The sequence below is a fragment of the Larus michahellis genome, chromosome 5 (genome assembly GCF_964199755.1).
Source record: "Larus michahellis chromosome 5, bLarMic1.1, whole genome shotgun sequence".
NCBI lineage: Eukaryota > Metazoa > Chordata > Aves > Charadriiformes > Laridae > Larus > Larus michahellis.
The window spans coordinates 62,322,921-62,346,028 of NC_133900.1; the positions used below are offsets into that span (position 1 = coordinate 62,322,921).

General features: G+C 37.3%; 1 protein-coding gene across 4 annotated transcripts in view; it reads right to left on the reverse strand.

The window, feature by feature from the left end:
• The window catches only part of PROM1 (prominin 1), a 67,295-nt gene that overhangs the window by 3,920 nt on the left and 40,267 nt on the right, over nucleotides 1-23,108 (reverse strand). For 2 of the 4 annotated variants that reach the window (XM_074587631.1, XM_074587630.1), the window contains 18 exons: nucleotides 21,470-21,559; nucleotides 19,918-20,135; nucleotides 19,429-19,503; nucleotides 18,139-18,202; nucleotides 16,179-16,338; nucleotides 14,014-14,166; nucleotides 13,050-13,173; nucleotides 11,390-11,493; nucleotides 10,877-10,961; nucleotides 9,378-9,524; nucleotides 9,030-9,101; nucleotides 6,225-6,317; nucleotides 5,026-5,079; nucleotides 3,457-3,537; nucleotides 3,310-3,378; nucleotides 2,654-2,746; nucleotides 1,004-1,119; nucleotides 280-303 (listed from right to left, as the gene is read on the reverse strand). In XM_074587631.1, coding sequence (XP_074443732.1) covers nucleotides 280-303; nucleotides 1,004-1,119; nucleotides 2,654-2,746; nucleotides 3,310-3,378; nucleotides 3,457-3,537; nucleotides 5,026-5,079; nucleotides 6,225-6,317; nucleotides 9,030-9,101; nucleotides 9,378-9,524; nucleotides 10,877-10,961; nucleotides 11,390-11,493; nucleotides 13,050-13,173; nucleotides 14,014-14,166; nucleotides 16,179-16,338; nucleotides 18,139-18,202; nucleotides 19,429-19,503; nucleotides 19,918-20,135; nucleotides 21,470-21,559 — 1,822 coding nt within the window. The remainder of the gene's footprint in view (nucleotides 1-279; nucleotides 304-1,003; nucleotides 1,120-2,653; nucleotides 2,747-3,309; nucleotides 3,379-3,456; nucleotides 3,538-5,025; nucleotides 5,080-6,224; nucleotides 6,318-9,029; nucleotides 9,102-9,377; nucleotides 9,525-10,876; nucleotides 10,962-11,389; nucleotides 11,494-13,049; nucleotides 13,174-14,013; nucleotides 14,167-16,178; nucleotides 16,339-18,138; nucleotides 18,203-19,428; nucleotides 19,504-19,917; nucleotides 20,136-21,469; nucleotides 21,560-23,108) is intronic. The other 2 variants (XM_074587633.1, XM_074587632.1) reach the window with 1 other exon arrangement.

The window sequence follows — 23,108 nt, forward strand, 5'->3', positions numbered from 1 at the left end:
TGGTATTATATGCAAAGATAAACTGTGTCTGTACAATAGAAGATAACTTTTCCTTTGTAACATTCAAGAGTTATGCCATAATTATATTTTTACATTTTTAATATTTTTATATTCTCCAAAAATTAATTGTTTCGCTATTCTTCTTGAGTTGTATACTCTAATATAAAGTCTATTGAAACAGAACAGGTTACCTCTTTTGAGGTAACAAGTTACATTAAAAATCTAAACCCTCCCACCTCAATAAAATAATTTTAAAAAATACCAGCAAAAATGTCTTACGTTTTCATGGGTATAGTTTCGACGCTAAAAAACACAGAAAAGGAGGAGTAATTAACTAGACACTAATAAGCGAGTAATTTCAGCTGCACATGCCTGTTTCTGCTCTCCTGATTTGTGAATGTGTAATGAAAAATGACCAGTGTGAAATTTGAGAAATGCAGTGCACAGGCGAACTGAACAATAAGCAAAACAAAGAGCAGAAAAGAAAACAGCAAAAACAAAATTGATGGGAAAATATGTAAGAACAGTTATCATAAAGTAAAATGCCAAGTCCCTGAGACAGAGGAACTGCAATTGAAAAAGGAAAGACTGGTTAGGAACAACTAAGACAGTAAGAAAGCAAATAATTAATTCAAGGAGATTACAAAGCAGGCATAATTCACCTTAACAGGTTACTTAGCTAAGCTAATCACTTGCACATTTGGAAGATATTTATATAAAAGCTGTACACGGAGCTCTGAAGACCTCATTCTGAAATAAGTTTCCCAAAGTCAGAGCTGGCGCTATCTGCACAGAGTCACGGCAAGTCGGGGCAACCAGAGCCCACCTGCATGAAGCACTTTGCAGGCACCAACCCAAACCCACAGTATTTCACAAGAACATGCAGTTCTAATCTGACAGCACAGAAGGTTTAGGGATTACAGTGCCTTCATGTCAGACACTAGAAGAAAAAAAATCATTTCAATCCATTTGCCATTTAGCTTACTTAGGAGTATATACTTACTCATCATATACATCCTCTGTATCCATTCTACGATAGTATTTGGAGAGTTTTACAGCAAAAATTATGGCAGGAATTAAAAATATTGAAGAGCCTCCCAAACCAAACCAGAAGGCATTCTGAAACAAAGCAAAGTCCGGGAAAAAAAAAAAAAAGATTACAGAGAAAATTTATCAGAAAAGTACTGAATCCTCGCTTGATATTCTAAGCATTGTTACTAGAAGAACACAGTAGAAGTTAGTGGCGCTGGCCTTGTGGACTATCTGAGGTTCCTTATACTAGGATGGAACAGGGCACATTAGTGCACATTGACAGAGGAGAATACTTAAAGTAAGACCACCCCGTCTTACAAATGTAACCAAACAGAAATACGTCCAAAGTTGCTCAAAGCTACACAGCCTTAGTGCCCTAAGAAGTTATTTCAACATACTCAGCCTTAGGCTAGAAAGTAATTTTGCATCTCAGCATTAATTTCCAGGCCACGTTATTTCTTTTCCCTTTCTTAATATCTTAAAGTAGTCGTTTTGCAGTTCTTGTCAAAATCTGAGTTTCCAGCACTTTCTCAAGGTAATTTTTAACTTGCTAACTGCAGCCTGTTTGGGTAACTAATTTCATTATCATACAGTTGAACTGAGTTACCACCAGATGTTAAAAAGATGATTTTTCAAATTTGATTTGTATTGGCTGGAGGCATTTTGACTTATAAGTGACTCAGCTAAGCTCTATCATCAGGAAAAACATGGTCCATCTACCACCAGATGGCTAGTTGCTACACAAAGGAGAAGAGAAGCTCTGTTACTTATGAGATAATCAAGGAGTACAACATGATTCTGGCAGGTTAGGAGATTTCATGGTTAAGCATTATCAAGGCTAGAGTGCTTTGGCTTTGATTAATCACGTGCATTTACTGTTGGTATGAGCAGGACCTGGCTAAAAGTGCCATAAAGCTAAATAATAGCTAGATGTTTTAGGTGGTTTCCAGGCATATGGTTTCTTATTCTACTTTTAATACATGCTGTCCTCTTTCCAAGCTCTTTTGCAAGACGAAAAAGCCAATATTACCCTTATATACTGCTATAAGTCACACTCAAATTCTCCACCGTACAGAAATAAATCAAGATCTGTCCGCTACAAGTCAAGTGATAAAAAGTCCCTTCACCCCATTGAGGTTTTCTAGATTCCAGGAGAGATACTTGAGAAAGTCTTTCCTTGGTATTTCTCACTCACTTCCTGCCCCTGCCCCATCGCCTTAAGTTAGAAATGGTTGCAGCTGAATCTTCAGATCTTTAAGCTTTTCCATTTCAAGGTGGGTCAGAATCAAGCAATCAAAATTAAATCCACCCTTTCCAGAATTTTCATTCCAAACCAGTATTGCTTTGCAATTCAAGTTGGGAGAGATTTAGTAAGAACAGTTAATTTTACAGAATTCTTGTGAACAGAAGCTCAAGTTTAATGGGAACCTAAAACAAGTCCAGCACTGGTTTGGCTTTGGACTTGATCCAGATCGGAACATTTTTTCCTTGCATAACTTTAGATGTGATACTTTATTATCATAATTCAGAATAGCCTAGCCAGAATAATTAAATGTAGATTTATGTTCAAAGAATTTCCCACTTGATGCCCCAATTTCGAGTAACAGAAAATATTTCTTACCACAGAATCGGTTATATAGCTGCATAAAAAAATATCTACTGCTGTATCTATCACATTGGCAATAGGCTTGCATGCTGCTACCTCCATGGCAATCTGAAAGACATGTTAAAGAAAAATACAGTTTGAAGTATCTAACAGAATAAAATAAGAATCTCAAAACTTGCTTACAGATACTGTTTACTAAATTCTTATATTTCTCACCCTATCAAAATTCAAAATAAATTCCAGTGGGATATGCCATCAACTGAACATACACATCTTTAAAACATCAGCTAACTTTCTCAAAGGCTGCAGCTGAAGAAAGAAAAATAAAACAAGACGCTAATGACATTAATTTGAACTAAGCAAGGTCAGGCTCAGTGCAGTATTAGCACAAATGGTAGATTTCAGACTCGGAAAAATGATACTATGTTAAATTTGCATTTTATTCCAATCAATACAACTCATCATTTCTATTCTACTTCAGACACAACAAAACTATTTATAGAAGACAAGTTTTCCCCTTCATAATAAGTACAAATATCTTACAAACTGAAACTATAAAACATACTAACAACGTAACATTTTTATTATTATTATTTAGCTTTTTAATGTTTTTTGGTTTCAGTTTTTTTTTTTTAAATGCAGCTTCTCTCAATAAAGCAAATGCACCTTACCGACTCCTTGACCCACTCAATGTATTGCTCAAAGTAGCCAACTATGGTATCCATGTACTTCTTCGTCTCCTAGGAACAGACAAAAGTAAATGAACCTCTATCTCCATGACATCATAAATTAATGAACTTTAATCAGATAAAGCTTACCTGGACAATAACTAGAGAAGCGTTGTTATTTATGAGAAGCTGGGCAGCATTAACAGAGCTAATGACATTTTTCACCTTGACCTGGAGAGGAAGAGACAGCGTTTAATATAAATCCCTTTCAGTCACAGGCTCAGGCAGTTACAATGGCTCTGCAGCCATCGTCAGCAACCTATTGTCTTGATAAACCAGCATCACTGTCCTGTCAAAACTTGACAAAACATGCAATTCCAGACAGAATACAAGCCTGCCTAAAGATTCATGATCATCTGACAAAATTCTCTCGCTACTAAAAAAGGAAGATATCTGTGGTTACGAACAGTATCTTTTCCTGGAACCTGTGTAACTAACTTCTATATTATATCACCTTTCTTTTCCATTGTCTTTCCTTTCCTTAAGCGTAGAGATACTTTCATCAATGTACGTGTTTATACTACAGACGCACACGGTGCACAGGAAGGAAACAGTGGGCCATATACCATCACAACTCTCGATTACCAGCTGGAATATGCTGCTAATCAATACCCAAAAGGATTGAGACACTTCTTCAATGTATGTCCAACCCCATAAAGTCTCTCAAAGAACACACCCAGCTTGAAACTATAGAGATGTTTCTTAAATATATTTAAGGGTCAAACATAATCTTTTTTTTTTTTATCAACACCTTATTTCATGTCTTCTTAAGAGAAGCCATAAACATTCAGGTTCAAACCACAGACCCTAAAAGAAATCTAGCTGGTCTGCTGCTGTGGGTGGCTGAAAACCATAATGGGAAGAATTGAGGTAGGTATGGCCCATCAAGCTGTTGTGACTATGACTCTTAAGTACTAACTACTGTGGCTGAATTGTTGCTACCAGAGCGCCAAGGCAGGCTGGTGGTGACAGAAAGCTTTGCTGCCAGAAAAAATAACCATCCCATTTCTTATTCTCCTGAGTTTGGCAGAGCGTGAAGGCAGCTGGTCTCATGGCGGTGCAGGCACTTAGAGGGGAAACGTGAGCTGTCCTGGGGAAGCCTCTCTCCAGCTTCCCACAGCAGGGCTGGTGCTGCAGAAGCAGGAAGGTAACAAGTACAATGCTAAAGAAACAGGCCCCGGTGGGAGCTGGACATTGAACAAGAAGCAGTTAAGGATATGAATCACAAAGCTCCCTCTTCTCAGTTGTATTTTGCGTTTTATTTCTTGGTTGTCCCCCCCAAGTTTTGCGTTCAGTGATTCCAGAAAAAACAACTTCATTTTTAGGAACATGAATAACAAAATATATGGAATTGTACTGAAGTCTATTTTATCACATGACAATTAAGTTTACAATTCATACTTCAAAAAATATCCCAAACATGCTTTTTTTCCCCCTCCTCCTTTTTTTTTTTCTCTATAAGGAAGGGAAAGCCAGGATAGAAAAACCTGTGCAGAGAACAGTCTAAATCCCTGCTACTACCTCCGTGCATTACAATCTCTTCCAATATCAGAACAGCTAGAAATCAAAAAAGCTGTACTGAAAATATATGCCCTGCATATGCAGTGGATGGATTTAAAACACATACAAATGTTCCTTTTGCCAGAAAGAAAAGCTTACCATGAGTTCAGATGATGTCCTCTTCAGTAACCTAATGCTCTGATTTAAAGTGCTCTATTAGAAAGGGGGGGGGGGGGAAGAAAAGAAAAGATTCAGGTCATTACTACAGGCAAGAGCCCACTTCTTTTAACATTATATGCATGCTTTGATCTTATATAGACTATTTTGTTTCTAGTACAACATATCACACTATATATAGTAACAACAGTTGAATTAAAACTCATATATCTTGTTTTTAATTGTTGAATCAGTATTTTGCTGACAGCATTAAGTAGCTATGAATTGTGTACTGAAAGACTTCAGTTTTACCTAAAGTTAGTAGCAATTAACTGAGTAAGATTTATTTGAAGGGAAGAGAGAATAGTTTAAATCAGAACTAAGTGTTCAGAGAATTCCGTAATTGTGCAATTTCAGAAGGGAAAAAGCACTTACCCTAGCTTTAACATATTTCTTGACAGTCAGTTTTGTAAAAGGAAAAAGAGATGAGAACAATTAGGAGTCAATTAGGAAAGAACAGCATAGCACCAGGCTGGAACAGAAGACCTAATGCTTTTCTACAAGAGGGCTTTGATAGGGGCAGAAATACTGTATCTGACGCTAGGATAAACTAAAAGTCTTTGCGTTATGTAGAGGAAAAACCAACACCTAACATGTATGAGATTCACAGCTTGATACTATACAAATCAGTGCCTGGCAAAATCAGGCAAAAGAAGCCCTTTCATGTCTTTTACAGCATCAATAAAAAAAGATTTTTCTTTGGCTCTAAATACAACTGTCAGGAGTTTCCAATTCCAATACTGTGATGAGATTGCCAACTCCAAGAAACAAAGTGTGAAAGCAAGAATTGCTTTTATTACTGAAGACAAATGGTAAGCAAAAAGAAAATGAGTGGTGTAGGGTTAGAATTTTGTAAAGTTCTCCCCTGCTTTCTCTTTTATTCACATATAATCACAAATAGAAACAGTAAAAATGGAGAAGAAAAAGGTCATGATTTTAGACAGTACTAAGTAGCAGTAGTACTATAAGCAGGAAAACTATTTATTAAACACATACTTTCACCAGATTACTTTTCAGTGACACAATGCAAATGCAATCTTTGTTTATATAATAGCAAAAGTCCAGGTTTCTAGACCACATTTAAGAGATTTAGAGATCCATATTTTCTACAAATATGTTTTAATATTGCTTTAATATTTTACCATAGCTTGCTCTAGTGGAACGACTTGCTGGTTATGAATCATTCGAATGTTGTTTGCGTGTCCTTTTAAGGCATTTTCCAGTGCTCCTTTTGGCTGCAAAAAATGCAATTGTGCAGTATTGTTCAGTAGTCTCAAAGCTTCCCAGCAAAGCAAAACCCCATGAAAGTTGCACAGTATACTCATCCGCTGCAGAACAGCCGATGCTAACAACGGGATATGGCAAATTGAATTCCTCAACACAAGGAAAGGAAAAATCACCATATTAATAATTCAACCCTCAGCAACCAAAACAGAGATATTATACTGCTTTCCTGGCTACAACATTATCAGCATAGATTTAACCAAAGAGAATTTTCACATGGTGCACTAAGTCATTTTAAATACAGAAGAGCGAGCACTTCCCCCTCTCCCTTGCCACAAGCCAGACCTCATCACAAGAACCCCGCGGCACGGTGCCCCAGCTGGGACGAGCATTTCCCAGTCACGGGAACTTGCTCTTGTTTTGGGCACTGGGGACATCACCCCAAGGCACATTCTGCTTTCCGAGGGGCACAGAAGTTTAAATATTTTCAGCCAGTAACTTGGAAAAGTATCTGTGAAGTGTGTTTTTCATTTTTGCAGCTCCCTACTTTCAATCAGAAGATATGAGTTTGTGCCCTGATTCTCAAGTCTGAGTGCCTGCCTAGAGCTCACACCTGTGAATTACTGTAAAATTTGATTTTACTCTCAGAAATACATTTCCTTTCCATTTCCTTTCACTGGCAAAATCACTTGGCTCCCTGCATACACACTGAATACTCCGTTTTGGAAGTGCAATAGTGGCAGACCTCAATGGTCAGAGATGTGTTTGCGTCCTGTGAAGTGTTCACGTAGGCGGTCAGCTGTGGTCACTGAGCAGCTTCAGGATGCTGCTTCTGCTGCATTGACAAGCTGAATCCACTTACCTAACAACACCTGGGGGTGGTATTGCTCCCTCCTCCACACCCCGATCCCTAGGTGTGATGCAAGTTTTATTCCATTTGCTCCTTCCAGTGTAAAAACATATGTTCGATTTTGTGTAACGTGCCAGAGAATGCAAACTAGACACCCAAAGTTAATTAATTCCAAAAGTTTTTAGTTTATTTTTAACTGACTGTTCTTGTACACTTTAAGAACTATTACTAATAACAAAGTGGGATTATAAAATATCCTTGGAAACCGGTATCAATTTTGAAAAAAATCAGATTTTTGTAATACATCATACTTTTGTGGGGGTTTTTTTGTTTGCATTTTTTTGGGTTTTTTTTTTTTTTTTTTTCTTTTTAGACATTTCATAGATCACACTAAATAGCATCACCAGGAAGAAATAAAAATGTACACTGGGAGAGTGAAAACATTTAATATTGTATTTTTGTCTTTTATATGAAGAAATTAGTCTGCCTGATCTGTTCTCAGTTCTAAAGCTTCCTTTAGACTCCGTTACAAAAAATAATAAAAAAAACCCCAACAATCTACCAGCACAATATATCTTCCTTTATGGAGCTAGGAAAAATATACCATTAAAGAGATATCTCAGAGGCAATTCTGTGTAAGATATTACATGTTCGAACAACTTCAACTTTCACTTAGAAAATAGCTCAAAAGTAACGGCAAAAACTCCCCACCTATATAACCTTCAAAATAGCACAGTAATAACTGAAAATAGAATAGAAGTGTGGCCAAAGCTACTGGTATCTGCCCAAGTTAGCAGACAACCTACATGAGTACACAGGCAATGTGCAGCTCATTGACGATGCCCAGAGAGAATGCGAACTACAAAACAAAAAAACGATGAGCAGCCTAACCTTGACATGAGTGCACGTGTGGCAGAATGAAAAAAAAAAATTGATGTAACGCGTGCGATCAAATTATGCAAAAAGCTGAAGTAAACACACCAGGAGCCTCTACTGGTGCCCTCCTCTCCCTGGAGGAGGTACGGATATTTGATAAATTCCAAACAGCACGGTCTCACACTGCTGTCTGTGTCCCTTAGTGATCCAAGCGACTGTAGCATGTGCACAGCATAACTTCTCCTCCCACATTGCAATGCAGGAATCTGTCTTGGGCCAGTGTCCAATCTAGTCTCCAAACTATGAGTCTCATTTTGAAAAGTAAATAGAAAGTGACCTTGACATGCATACAAACATATCAACTGGATATTCACTATCTGTTAACACAGCCGTGTCATTCTGCAGATTCATTTGCAGGCAATATTGTAGCTACACCCTCTGACCACTGTCTGTGTGTCTGCATTCAAAAAGCCCTTCAGAGCAGACAGCATCTCTCTTGTGCGTTCTCCCTCCACAATGGAGCCCCAGTTCTAGGTAGAGCCCTTATAGCTGTCGCAGTGTTGATTTTATTGCTAATTGCAAAATCTTCTGCTCACTAACTGAAAGAAAATTAATTCCTATCATCTTTTCCATCATGATCTAACCAATTTTTCTTCCAATAGGGTCGCTAAAATGCAGACAGCATCACAGGAAATACTCGAACAGAGTACTCCCTTCGTTTCTTAATCAAACAGTGGAATTTAAGTAATTACACTTCCAAAGCAGAAATTGTACAAGTTAGCGTACAAAAATCAATGATTAGCAACATTTAAAATACAGCTCGTATGCAACATTGCTGTTGAAAGTTTTTCCTTACGTGACAATGCATCATGTATATAAGTGTCTGAAGAACAAGAATTCTCCCGTAGGAAGTCTAAATACTTTGCTATGTATTTATACTCATACAGCATATAAACAATACATTTTATGTATTATTGTATTAGTGAATTAAACTTACCAGCTGGTCTGCTCTTGCTTCTAAGTCATTAGCAAATGACAGAAGATCAACCTTGGTAACACTTTTATTGATCTGAAACAAGATGTGAACAGTAGGGAATGAAAAGTAGTATTTTGTTATTGCATATAGACTGCTTGCACTTAACCACACCACCTTCTTTGTCTACCCTTTATTTCTTTAAATGTTTATTGACCTTAAATTCTGAAGTACTTTTGCTCCAAGTTTTGTGATTCTTCAAAACACGCCCTTTCACACAAAAGCAGATTTTTCTCCGTTTTGTCCATTTTAAAAGAAATATTTAATTTTATGCTTTGTCCCAGTTGTGTCTCCAGTTTACTACTGTCTCACCTCTGTCAAATATGCTGCAAAGTTTATTCCTTCTATTCCTGAAGAGCTGAAATTCAGAAGATTCTCCTTCCCAATTTCATCCAGCAGAATGATTTTGCTAAGGTTTATCTGAATATGTTCAATTTTAAGTGCTACATCTTCTGTATACTGAGAGGGAAACAAAATAAAGCACAAAAGTAGTTTGCACCCAGTGCATATTCCTCTATAGCCACTCCCCATTCAAAAAGCATCGTGCTTTTGCTGACTCGTCACTTCCATGAAGAAGCACACATTGGTTTTTGCTTATATCAGTTTAATTCAATTAGCTTTGATAGAATCCACCAGGTAATGTTCATCGCTTATCTGCAGTATCCACAGTCTAGCCATGCCATGTTCTAACCTACCTACGCATCTTTCATACCAACAAATTACTTGCCTTCCATTACATTTTAAGCAGGCTTCTACAGATGTTAGATCCTTTTAAGAGGAGATGGAGATAAAACAGAATTCTCTTTCCTCTCCAGGAAATTTTATCTTTAAAAAAATTTAACTTATACCCCTGGCCCTAATCAAGGAACCCCAGAGAATTCATTATCTCACCTGTGGCCAGGACAGACACTGTCTGCTGTATTAGCCACAGGACTGGATGAGACTCCTCTAAATATGTTTAATGGTGACTAAAGATGACTTGCTTATTGTTACGTGAATTCTTGCATTACACTCAAGTCTAAAGTGTTACCTGTCCTGTACAGGCAGCAGAGCAACAGATGAGGATTCTGGAACCCTGACTTCCTTCCCAGGCTCCACCATTAGTCTGTTGTGGAAACTCAAAATAACTTTCCCTCTCAGTGAATCTTCCCTGTTCATTTTAATTATGCATTATTTGGGGCAAGGACTGTTATCTATCAAGTGTGGGTACGGTGCCTGGCAGAATGGAACACGGATCCCCTAGGGGTTGCTGCAGTGAAGATCAGTATTACAGGCAACTCCAAAATCAGTAGAATCACGTAATGAGAGTGCACTCATGTATTATTACAATTTAACTGAAAAGATGATTTTATCCAAACTCCTTCCCACCAAAATTGCAACCATTCTTAGGAGGACAGTGTATCATATCCTGAACCAACATAAATCTGACTGGAATCAGAAGAGAACAAACCAAGAAAGGCATTTATATAAAGAACAAGATTCTCCTTAAACACTGTAAGCAGCCTTTGGAAGATGCTAGACTTGAACCTTCTATGAAGTTTCAAAATAAAAAACAACAGTATTATCAACAGACATAAAAAAAGTACATCAGAAAACCTTCCCATAGTACACTGAGACTGGTAAAAAATACCTTATTTGTAAATCGATTTATTTTTTTCAAATTAGTTGGACAGTTCTTGCCTCCTCACAGGATGTATTGTATATAAAACCAAAATCCCATAAAACCCAGATGTGCTATACCGTGTTTAAGAGCAAATACCTCTCCATCCTTCAAAAATAATCATGAACTCACTCATATTTTCTTTACTTACCATACTAACATTTAGAAATTCATTGATATTGAACAAGTGTTCTAGGTGAAGGGAAGTATAAATTCCTTTGTTTTCCTTGCAATCACTATAAAAATAAAAACACATACATCAGCCTAAAAACCACCCTGAGGACCAATTGTTAAGAGAATGATTAACAGTGTTTTCATATTTTAAGAAAATCAGCCCTTTAAAGAAAAAAAAAAAACACAACAACATTCTGGCTATATTTTTTGAAGCTCAGTCTGTAAGAAAGCAAGTCATTAATAATTTCTGCTGGTTGCAAAATATTCTTTCCAAACAGCTCAATTACAATCGTTATACAGCATTATGCAAAGACTACCTCTAATAACTCACACATAGGAGAAAATTGCTTTTGCTAGTGATTCACTAGAAAAATCAGGATGTCTTCTGGAATATTTGCGATTTCTGCATGTGCTTGAAATATGAAGCATGGAAGATACCACAGAAACAATATGTATAAATTGAAATAAATCTTAACCATAACTTTAATACCTGTACACTTTCTCAAAAGTCAAGTTAATACTTGGGTTTTTAAACAGGAGGCCAGAAAGATAGTTTTTCCAGTGTTGATTTAGTAAGTAGGGAGTATCCAAAACCTAGAAGAAAAAATTCAGTAATGTTACTATAATTCTGGAGTTTTTAATTCATAAATTTCTTCATATGCGATTTTTTGACATATACCCATTCTGAGCTTATCACCCTGTGGAATAATTACTAAATTGGCCAAGAATACAAAAGTACAGCATTGTTCACACATTAAGGAAAGTCATAAAATCAAGAGGCTTCTGAGGCAGAATACATCCACAGCTGGCACACGAAGAATGCAACATCTGCGATTCCCTGTACAAGGTTGTTTGCGAAACTACATGAGGGATGGAACGGAACGCGATTGTTCCGTGGCCTTCCCTTGTGACGAATAGCAGATATGGGAATGAGATGGTACTACGGAACAGATAAGCGGCCTACACACCACCCGAGTGTGTAGGGGTTTTCTTTTTTGTCATCTTTTCGTCAAATGTTGATGAAATGCTATTCTTTGTGCGAACTTTGCTCATTACAATGTACCAAAACACACCTCCATCCCGGAGGCTACCCGCCCCCGGGGTGGTATGACACCTCCTTGAGTACACCAATCATAATAAAAGTATTAATGACTAAAGTCACTCAAACTCCACTTTGAAGATAAAAAAATAGTATAAAAATAGCCCGAGAGAGAGGGGATATCAGGGAAGACACCACCGTGAACAAGTCAGGAGAACTCCATCACTGACTTCTGGGATCAGTCGACAGGCTGAGCCTTTCTTCCCCCCCCACAGGGACACCTTTGGGTAAGACTTAGATTATACCGAGTGTTTCCTCTGGGAACTTTGAAATTTCTCTAGAGAATCTCTATCCTACATTTATAGCCTGGCTGTATTGTTTATACCTTTGTCACACATTTTGTGTACTTAACAATATCTTTATTTGCATGTGCTTTGCAGACAGTGTATTTATCACCGGCAATCCTAAGAACCTGTATATCTGTTGTTTATTTAAACTGCACTGTTTAAGTAGCTAGCCGTTTCGGTTTTTCACTGAACGCAACCAAAGACTCGAGAGTGGCCGTGCTAGTTCAGGAGCATGACTAGACTGAAGGTGCAGTCCACTATTAGTGTATCCAAATCATAATAGTTTAATACATATTAAACGCGATTGGATTGATAGTGCTGAATTGGGCATCACTCAGTATTTAAACCTAGCTGCACCTGGCCTCCCACCTCGGTGAGGAGTATTAGAACGCAAGGGGATTTATCTTCTGCCAGAACCACTTTGCCCCTTTTCATGCAACACACCCAATAATGGAAATCAAAGCAAAACAGCGAATTCAACCTCTCTGGTGCAGAAAGTGAATATTAAGCCTCCATGTTACCAAGAAATGCTAAATCAGAGAAAAAGTTACCTTCAGAGGAAGACAGGCATGCAGTATTTACACTGCAAAGCAAATTAAACCAAGAAAGGATGAACATCTCTAGTCGGTGTGTAAGAGGAAAGTAAGACCAGATCCAAACTCACTTGAAGTGTCCCATAAAAAATAATATGCTACACATAACTGACAAGACCATCAGGACTCATGGGGATTCTATTCATTGTTTAATAACTTGAATAACTTCACCTTGAATAAAGTTCTGTCTTCAAAGGGCTCACAGACCAGTTTTTCTACATTTCCACCTGTGACAAAAGTGAGCACCACTACAATCATCAGCACCCAGGAGAAAAGAAAACTGAATCCAACACCACTGAAAAAGAAATAAGTTGAGTAAGTTTTTGCTTTTTAAGAACAAAATACATATACTTTGGGCAACAGTGAAGCCAACAGTTAGCAGCTATAACAGAGACACAAAAACTGGTAGATGACTGAAGTACTTGCTTTCCAAATATGTTCTTGCCCTCTGAAACATCTTATACATTTCAGCCCTGTAAAGTCTTCAGCTAAAGTGCACCTAAAATGCTCACATTTGCATTGGGTGTGCAAATTCTTTTAAGAGTTAAGTTTATGAGCCACAAAAGCACACAATTTTCTTTTTTAAATTCAACTCTCTAGCCTTGTGCTATCAAGAGAGTTTTACACAGACTTCAGACACAATCTTCTCTTACGCCCAACAGAAATTACATTAAACCACTACTGGGAACTTCCAAGAGCAACCCCACACCTCATAGTGCTCTGAGAAATTCAAATGTTTCTTACTTCCTTGCATGGCTTTTTTTTTTGCTTTTGAGCAAGTGCTCAAGTGTACTAAAAACCTAAAAATTCCCTTTATGTTTTCAATTACCTGTTCCCAGTTTTTGCAACTTCCAAATAGGTTTACTCAAATTCATTTGCTATAGCACTTGCCTTAAAACAGTAGATTCAGAGGTTTTATCCTTCATCTATGATCCTCAATGAAAGAGCAACCCAAAAATCCCCAAGTCCCTCAGTGGAAATACGTGAGATTAATATTTATTTTTGTTCTATATTTTTCTGCACATAAACACAGGTATGGAAACAAATTCTTTTCACACATATGTCCTTCAAAATCATTAAAACCAACCTTCTACAGGTACCTTTATTTTGTTTTTCACCAATAAGCGAAACTTACGCCATAAGAAAATTTCCTCCAGTGTTGGAGATGCAGCCTCTGGTTGTGGGAGAAGCGTGTTTATCGTAACCACAGGTGCCACATAGCAGTCCAAGATAGAAGAAGACCAGAATCAGGACCAGCACGCAGCACAGAATGAGACAACCAAGCCACCTAAGGAATAAAAGCCAAAGTGCTTGGTTATTAGCATGCAAAGAACTCACTAGAGACCTGCAGCATACATCAGGTGGTGCTGTATTCCCAACTGGCCCACTCTTGCTTCTGTTTCAGCAACAGAAGTTAGCAATGAAAAAATGCTTTTCCTCCATTAGCATGCATTTTGCCCCATAAGTTAATCACTGCTGGATTACAGACAGCTGCTACTGAAGGGTTGTGGACCAAACATCACAGGAACAAGGTGTTCCCAACTCCAGTTACTGCAGGTGGACTGTACCGAAGTGCGCCAAGTGGAACAAACAATGACTCAGAGGAGGGAGGGTAATTTATTCAAGAAGCAAAGGAGAAATTTATGAATGTGGACTGGCCATTGGTCATGAAGTAGGTAATTGCTCTTACTATAAGGCTTACTACTTATTGCACACAGTGTGTTAGGCTTGTAATTGTAAATAACTGTGTTTAAAGCTATTAAAACCTAGGCTTTGTGTGTCTGTGCTGGAATGCTTTCAATGTATGGAACAGTTAATGGAACTAGATCAGGAGAAAGATCTTTTGTAGGAACTGAACTTTCATTTTATTAATTAAATCACAACAGTTCTATCTGTCCACGTATTTGGAGCACATCCATTTGTTCACATGTTTTATATCTCATTCTAGCCTTTCACCTTCTCCCAATTCCCTCTGCTCTTCCTTTTCCCTTTGTCACTTCTCCCAGCTTATATTTCTTAAGTTCCCTTTTCTCCTCCCTGTAGCTTTGTGGAGAGAAAGCAGGAACCAGAAAAATCGGAGGAAGGAATATCATAATGAATAGGCACAGCCAAGAAAGAGAAAGAAAAACATTAATGCTGACAGGCACATTCATAAAAGAATACTTATGAAGAACTACAAATAATGCACCTGTTATTAAGAAAGGGATGGATAGAAAATAATTTGGACAACTACAGGCTTCTTGGTTTTACTTGTACTTCAAGTACTACTATGTTAAGCTTGACAAAAATGGGTATTTAAGTGCCACGTGGATAAGATATATTTCTCCACTTTTTTGAATCTAAATACAAGATTAACAGAGGCATACTATATCAGAATGAAGCAATATATTTATTTGGTTAAATACAATCTGAGCTTCAAAGAAAATATTGATAAATTTGTCAAATTAAGGCTCCCCACAACAACTGCCAGGTAAGGAATGGGCTAAAGGCAAGGTTATAAGTGAGGTTCTCACAGTTCGGTCTTCTGCACACTTCTATTTAACATTGAATTAAAGCCACTAGCACAGTTATTCTGTAGCAGCGAAACTGATTATGACACAAAGATAGAAGCAATTATCGATATAGGATCAACTGAAGTGTCAGAATGTAGGGAGAACTTGATGAGGCTAAAATGACTAAAACTGCACAATGTTACATGGTATGAAATCAAAAGCTTTATGCTTCAAAATATGAGATTATTACTCAAATATAGGAGCCGCACAAGTCTCAAATAGGAAGAATATGCTTTTCTCAAGGTACAATCAACCCATGTGTTCACAAGGACAAGTACTACACCAGTAGGAATAAGCATGGGTGTGCGAAGATTTACAAGGTGTGAAGCAGAATCCGTGCTACTCCTCCTTTGTGGTAGAAAGCGTGCAATAAAAAGGGATTGGCTTCAAGGCCTCTCTGGTCCTATGCTCTCACAACTCACCTACAACTCAACAAAAACAAGCCCTAAATGAGATGTCGCCCTGACATTGTGAAACAATCCATTCCTCTTCGACACCTACCTCCCTGAAAAAGGCTTGAAGGCAGAGAGAGCAGAAACTACCTCTTGCTCCGTAGTGGAACAGCACCTCATCATTGGTTAGCTGCAGCTTTGGTTTTCACCAAAATGCCAGTAACAAACAGTTGCCCTATAGCATCTTTGTTTCACTGTGTTTATCATTAATAGTTTAAATAGACTTTAAAGAACATCAAAATATGACAAAGTATTAACAGGTAGCACTTCACTCCTGCCTTATTTCCCATACATACCTGTAGAAATCGTACTGCTCCACTACTGGAAAATAATCTTGAACGTATGCTTCACTCTGTGTGAGATATATTGTCAAGTCCGCTAAAATCTTCTGAACAGGGAGCGCTTTTGTGAAGGTAGTGATATTTGAACCAACAGATTCCAGCACGTTTTTGATATCTAAAAGAATAAACATATTGCACTGTTACAGATTCAGAGAAGAAATTTACATGCCACATATGCATTATAAAATGCTACTTAAGCCATTTGCCACATGTAACAAGCAAGCCATGAAGACAAGCGTGAAGAAGAGACAAGCAGGCAACAAAAACATTGAGCTTCAAAGTAACACAATGGTGTTTTAAAATGCACGCTTTATTTTTAGCATTCAGTTTAATGATGAAAGATGTAGATGTCGAGCCAGAATTCTTTCTTTCCTTTTGTTATAATGAATGTGTCACTTTTTATCTAGCCAGTTTAAATCTTGCTTTTCATGCAATATTGCAAATGAGTCTTGCACCGACTTTGCTCAGTGCAAATTGTCTTGCACTGAGCAAGACAATTAGCCACTAAGTTTACGAAGGAGAAGATCAAAATCTATTTAAACTTCATCCATTGGGAATACAACACTGTGAAAGAAATTAGACTGCCTATATTGAGAATCTATTCTAGTTATTAAAAAAAGACTACTTAAATAAATTCATTCTGATTAGTTAGCAGCACTCTTGAGATAATGATCAATTAAGCTTTTTTCCCCTCAAATTATGAATGAACACACTACCCTATACGTACAATTCAGATACACACTATTTAGACACACAAAAACATGATTACTTCACTTATTACACATATTGTCTACTTGTAAATAGCAGTTTCTGTTTACTCTTCCCCTTCTTCCAACTTGGAACATACTTGAAATAGCAGAATTTAAACTAGAGGTTTCAATTTGGTAGTATTTCCTCTCTTTCTCAAAAAACAACTGGACAAGTTTTTGGCTGTTTGTTTTGGTGTTTATTCTCCTAAATTCAACCAGGTACCACACTAGTAAATTATTTTTTTTTAAATTTCATTTGTAACTCAAACTCAGTTTTTATAAAAAGACAAAACCCTAAAAATTTATAAGTAGATAAATTAAGATGGCCTGTCTGTGTTTATGCATATCAGCAGGTACTGAAAAATGAGTAAATCTGCACTAGATTTCCTAATAAAAAGTATAACATCAGTTTTAGAAAACTGGCTCATTTTAGGCAAATTCACACAGTATACTGTGTTTGTGTACATACTGTGTTTCACTTTGCCCAGGGAAAAAAAAAAAAAAAAAAGAAAAACTTACAAGGAACAGCTGTTTATATATGCAGAACAGGTCCACAGTGCAAGAACAAAAATTAAAACAGATTAGTACACATAAAGTATTATTACATTTTATTCGAACGTCAAGTGTCCAGGTACTGTCAAAGAGTAACAGTTTAAAGCCCAAGTAACAAAACAATTAAGACAGACATTTAAATTACCCCTAAGGCATATTTTTACCTCCCCTTCACCATCCACTACATTTTAATACAGCAACAGGCAGGTTTAGTTTTTTTTAAACATTACACTCCTAAATACGTCACAGACATATCAGTCAAAGAAAATTAGCTTTTCAACCAAATAAAGATAAGGCATCAATGTGCAGCTGGGATCCTAAGATTTCTTATTACTTAAGCAGTAAAAAGCCTAGCAAATAAAACTCCTTCATAAAGTATCATATGGTCTATTTTTAGATTTAATTTTGGGTCCTCATTAAGACACAGTTGCTTTCTATGGCTTTTTTGTGTCACCAAATGTAAAAAAAAAAAATAAATTAAGCCTTACATTTTCATTTTTAATTACCTTTAGCACAGAAAATATATTATCAATAAAAGAAAACAAAAACATCGGTCAGTGATGTAAAAACATCAACATTAAAAAAATCAAAGTTCAAAGATAGATTGTCCTCACCTGATAAAATGTTCCTGGTTTGATTCACTACTAGGTCTGGAGTATCATTAAATGCTGCATAACCCTAAGAATAAAAGTTGGAAAAACTATAATAAGTTTCTCACCACAAAATTTATTTATTGCAATTTTATTTCCGTTTATTACTTATTGCAATTTTATTTCCATTTATACAAGGAGTAAAAGTATACACATGCTAAAATGTACGTGGTAATACTATGAAAAATACATTTTTATCACTGCACATTAGAAAAGGTCAAAGCAAAATAGGAACTGAAGTATATTTGAGATTCAGTTTGCTCTCCAGGATACTCCTTGAAAAAAAAAAAAATCTACATTTAAATACACATGCACCCGTCACAACCATCTCCAACTTTATATTACTGTTGCCTGTCAGATCTATCTCATAGAAAACTGAGAACACACCTATGAAGACTCAGTAAGTGAAAGGAGTAACTGCGTACCAAATACCTCCTCTTTGCCATTCTATGCTGTCTTTAATACGAAATGCATGTTACCAACACTGAAATCCAACTGCCTCTGAAGACATTGCAACCCTTTCTTTAGTGAGAAGGGGAAAGACAGGGTCTCAAGAGTGGTGAGCAAGCTCAGTAGCTCATCTGGACAGAAAGCAGAAGCCACTGGAGTGGATGCTGAAGTCTCTTACTTCCTGCAGCCTGATCACTTCAGGCAGCGCTCTGAGCCTTTGGTTTCAGAAAACGTCTTCTATTCCAAACAAACATTTTCAGGTTGCTAGATTTTTTTAAGCTGCTCAAACTAAGCCATTTTTTTCATAGGTGAAAATCATGGCATTTCATGTATAGTCTTGCAAAAATACTAACAAATAATTACATTAGGTCCATTGCACCAGACTTAACATCAATTATGCATATAAAGAATTTGAAAGACATATGTCAAAACAGCTGGAATAAAATACAACTAATTAGGACAGCATGGATTTTTTTTTTTTCCCTTTAGTTTGAATCAAAAAATACAGAGCATGCAAGTAAATCCATGTTTCTGCCCTTTTGTCTTTTTAAGGATTATTCTTTCAAGCAGACAATTAGCAACACATTTTTGATCCGTAGTATCCTGGGCATATAAAGCACTACATTCATACTTTCAAATATTAAATCTTGGCCAAAAAATGAAATAATAAGGAGAGAGATCCACCATGAGGCAGGATAAGGCAGGAACAAGAGAACTCTGCTTGAGAAAGCCAAGGGAAAACAAGTGATGTGCAAGTATCCCAGTTTATTACTTAACAGTTTACAAGCCTGTCAAGAAACATACCTTTTGAACCAGACTAGAAAGGTCTATTTTAAGGACATCATTGACCTTGGCAAGCTGTGAGCTCACTCCTGGCAACTAGGAAGCAAAAAGCATTCTTGAGTCACACCAAAGGAGTAGTCTTGCTAATTTACTAAACGTTTCAAAGATATGAGAGAGGGCAAAGAAAATAGAAAGACAAATTGTAGTAGAATCTTTTTAGCACACTCCTGAAACCTTTGCTGTACAAAAGTAAAGCTTAACATAGTATTTTTTGGGAGGGCGGATTATTTCATTGCCCAGAGCAGCACTTTAACGTAGCCGCTTGACACACACTTTATCCTCTTCTACACAGAAGATGAAAACAGTGATGGGAATTACCCAGAAACACAGAATAAGGGAAGGTCACTTATCTCACAAGTGACAGCACGTACCAAGCCAGTAAGCTGCAGAGACACTACTGAGCTTATTCAAGGCAATCACACTGAAAGAGTCTGAAAAATATTCTCTTACCCCACTAAAATTGGCATTGATGTTCAGTTGATTTAATGAATTCCTGATGATATTGCAAGTTGAGGCAGCCTGAGTCACAGAGCACGCCGAATCATTGAGGGTATTGCTTAGATGCATTTTAACATCTGTCAAGTTTGCATGAAGCCTCTCTGTTCCCTCCTGCAAAACCTCTACAGAGACACTCACATTTTCCAGTGCTTCCTTTGTTTCTCTGATGGCTGCAAGGATGTACAGTTTTTTAAAAGAAAAAAAGTTAGAAACCAGTCTATAGAAACAGATATGAAGAGAAAGTGCACAGACGCAAAAGCTACAATATTCTTAACAATACTGATTTAAACAACCCTGCCTCCCTCCCACAAAAGCCCTCTAACACAGAATACTTATTTATTGCACATAAAAATACATCACTTACGTTTTCCCACAAACAAATGAATGTGCTCAGGTTACTCTTATTGAGATTCTATCCACTTCCCAGATTAGTCCTTTCTACCCTTTCCCTATCTCTTCTTACCCAGTGATTTCAGTAAAGAACTTTAATACTTGGCCATTAGAAATTAAAAGAAAGCCCATATTCACAAAACAGTATTGTCAGGTTTTTTGGTTATAATTCAATTCACAAGTTATGTAGCTGCAAGATGAAAGGGAAAGAGATCACGTTGCATCAGCAATCATTAATGAGTGTTCAACACTGGCTTTAGATTTCATCCCAATCACACCAAACCAAAAAACAACCACTGAACGGGTGTTTAATGGACAAAAAACCACACAGATACAACTAAAGATACACAAGTTACAAAAATAAAGTGCACTTCACACAACACAAGGTTTTATTGTATGTTTTACCTTTGATAGCCCTTTCCACTTTGACTTCAAGACAAATAAGAGAAATAAAGCAAAACAAAAAGAGAACGATGACGAGTGAATGAGAAAGAATTCATGGGTAAAAAATACCAAAGTGACTCAAATTCACTGATGCCTTTCCCTTTGCTCTATGAGCTGTATCTGATTCCTGAAAAAAAAACCTTAAATGGAAAAAATAATAAAAGACTGCTTTCTTTAAACGTAGACAGAACTAAGTATGAGCAATGCTAAACTCAAAGACACAATGAAGAAATGATTAGCATGGTTAGCACTCTCATAACTGGCTTGTCAGTGTACAGAACGGGGACACTTGTATGTTCACTCCCTGACCTGTTGAAGACTAACCTGCAAAGACCTACAGACAGCCCTTAAGGCACAGTTTTCCTAGTCTTCCTATATTCAATGGAAAGGGACAACCACCTGCAGCAGGGAATTTGGATTTCAGCTCTCTTCAATGACTGCTGAAACTAGGTATCAACAATGGCACATAAATCTTGGTTTAGTTTTTAAATATATTTATAAACCTCAAAATACCTGAAATCCTCAGTTCAAAATAAACATCCAGGCATTTAGAGAAGTGGTAAGTCGAATCACGGTACTGCATAAAGCCATCCCATGCTGTGCACTAGAAAGATGATGCCTGTCTTACCATGGCAGCAGAACATTAATACAACAGGATGTACATCTTTACCTCCTGCCATTGTCAGAGCTGCATCAAGTGCGGGACGCACTTCTTTTCCCAGCTGTTCTTGAACTCTACTTCCAAGCAATGGTCCAACATCTGTAGGACAAAGAGACAAAAAAATCCAAACGTTACACACTAGTTCAATTTAAACTTCCTCTTAGCATAGGTGCTGTCAGACTCTTATTTAAAGTATACGTATATTATTAAAATTTCTAGGGCCTGACAGTTAGAACTTAGTGACAGAAAATGAAGCAGGAACACGGTTCTCCTTTAGCTAGCTGCAGGCCAATAAATGAAAGCAGTAAATCAAAATATGGTGGAAAACATTCACTAGCACTTGACCATATAGGTAAAGACACACAACATTTCAACAAACTCCAAAATTCGTATTTAATTGCATTTACTACTTTTTTGGAAACATATTTTTTTTGTCCCCACAATCCATCTTAAGAGATCCAACACCTGGATGGGAATTTTGTGGCATACTCTTTCACTATACGCTATGTTTTCATAGTGCAAGAGAAACAAGAAAATTAATTATTTCCCTTTTTCCTGTTCCTCACGTATCCAGCAATGTCAAGGTCACCCACAAGCCAGACCTGCCAGCCATCCCGGCTGCAATCTCTTAAGCGTGTTAAGCACACATCTGCCGGCCCCTGACCCCCTGGCTCTCAGCGCTGGCTTCATGCTTACCCACTGCTGTCCCCTCCTCCAAACCCTCCTGCCCCACTGCCCACAAACAGAAACAAAGCTTTAATTCAGCAAGACGACACACAAATGCCAAGCAGAGTTTGGTGAAGCATCTTCATGTAACATATCCTTTAGGTAGTTGCTGGGTCCCTTCTGTTTTCACATCATGGTGAACAGCTTTTCAAATTTTTTTTGCTCTTGGTGAGACAGAAGCATCCATTACTGTCAGCACTGTCGTGTCTGGCTTAGGATGAAAATTTTTATCAAGCAGAAAACACTTCTCAGCATCTCCTTAGGGTGGGCAAACTGAACTCATCTACATTTCTCTCAAGGTTTATGCTACTGTTGATTCCCTTAGAATGAAATCCTTTTGTCCCCAGGTGTCACACACTTAATTCTGGTATTTCAAGAAAATAAAAGCTATCTTTATTTATTGATAGGCATTCTCATCACAGATCCAACTAGGTTCCCGTTAACTAACATATTAAACTGGTATTCAGAACAAATAAATATTTAATTTGAAATTTCATTTAGAGTGCCTGGGAAGCCACAAGCTAGTACTTGAAATGCAGATGTCAATTTGTTGTTATTATTATAGGCTTAAAGATGACACACTTTCTTTACACCAGAGTGTTCCTGCCTAGAATTAAGTACGAAGACTACTACTACTTTTGCAACCACATTCAATGTGCTTTAGTAGCCTCATATAGACAAGACACACAGACCTCAGGGTATGCCAAGCTGGCTGCATTGAAAACTACCTTTAAAATAAGTTTTAAACCTCGACAGAAGCATAGATTCTATGCATGGTAAGTCAATTCATGGTAAGTGCTGCCACAGTTGCATAGTTTGATCCCAGCAGAGTGCTGTTTAAAACAGGTTTTGGTATTTCTGTATTTCACTTTAGTCCCAAATGAAGACCTGTACACATTTATTAACACCTACTAACAGTGCA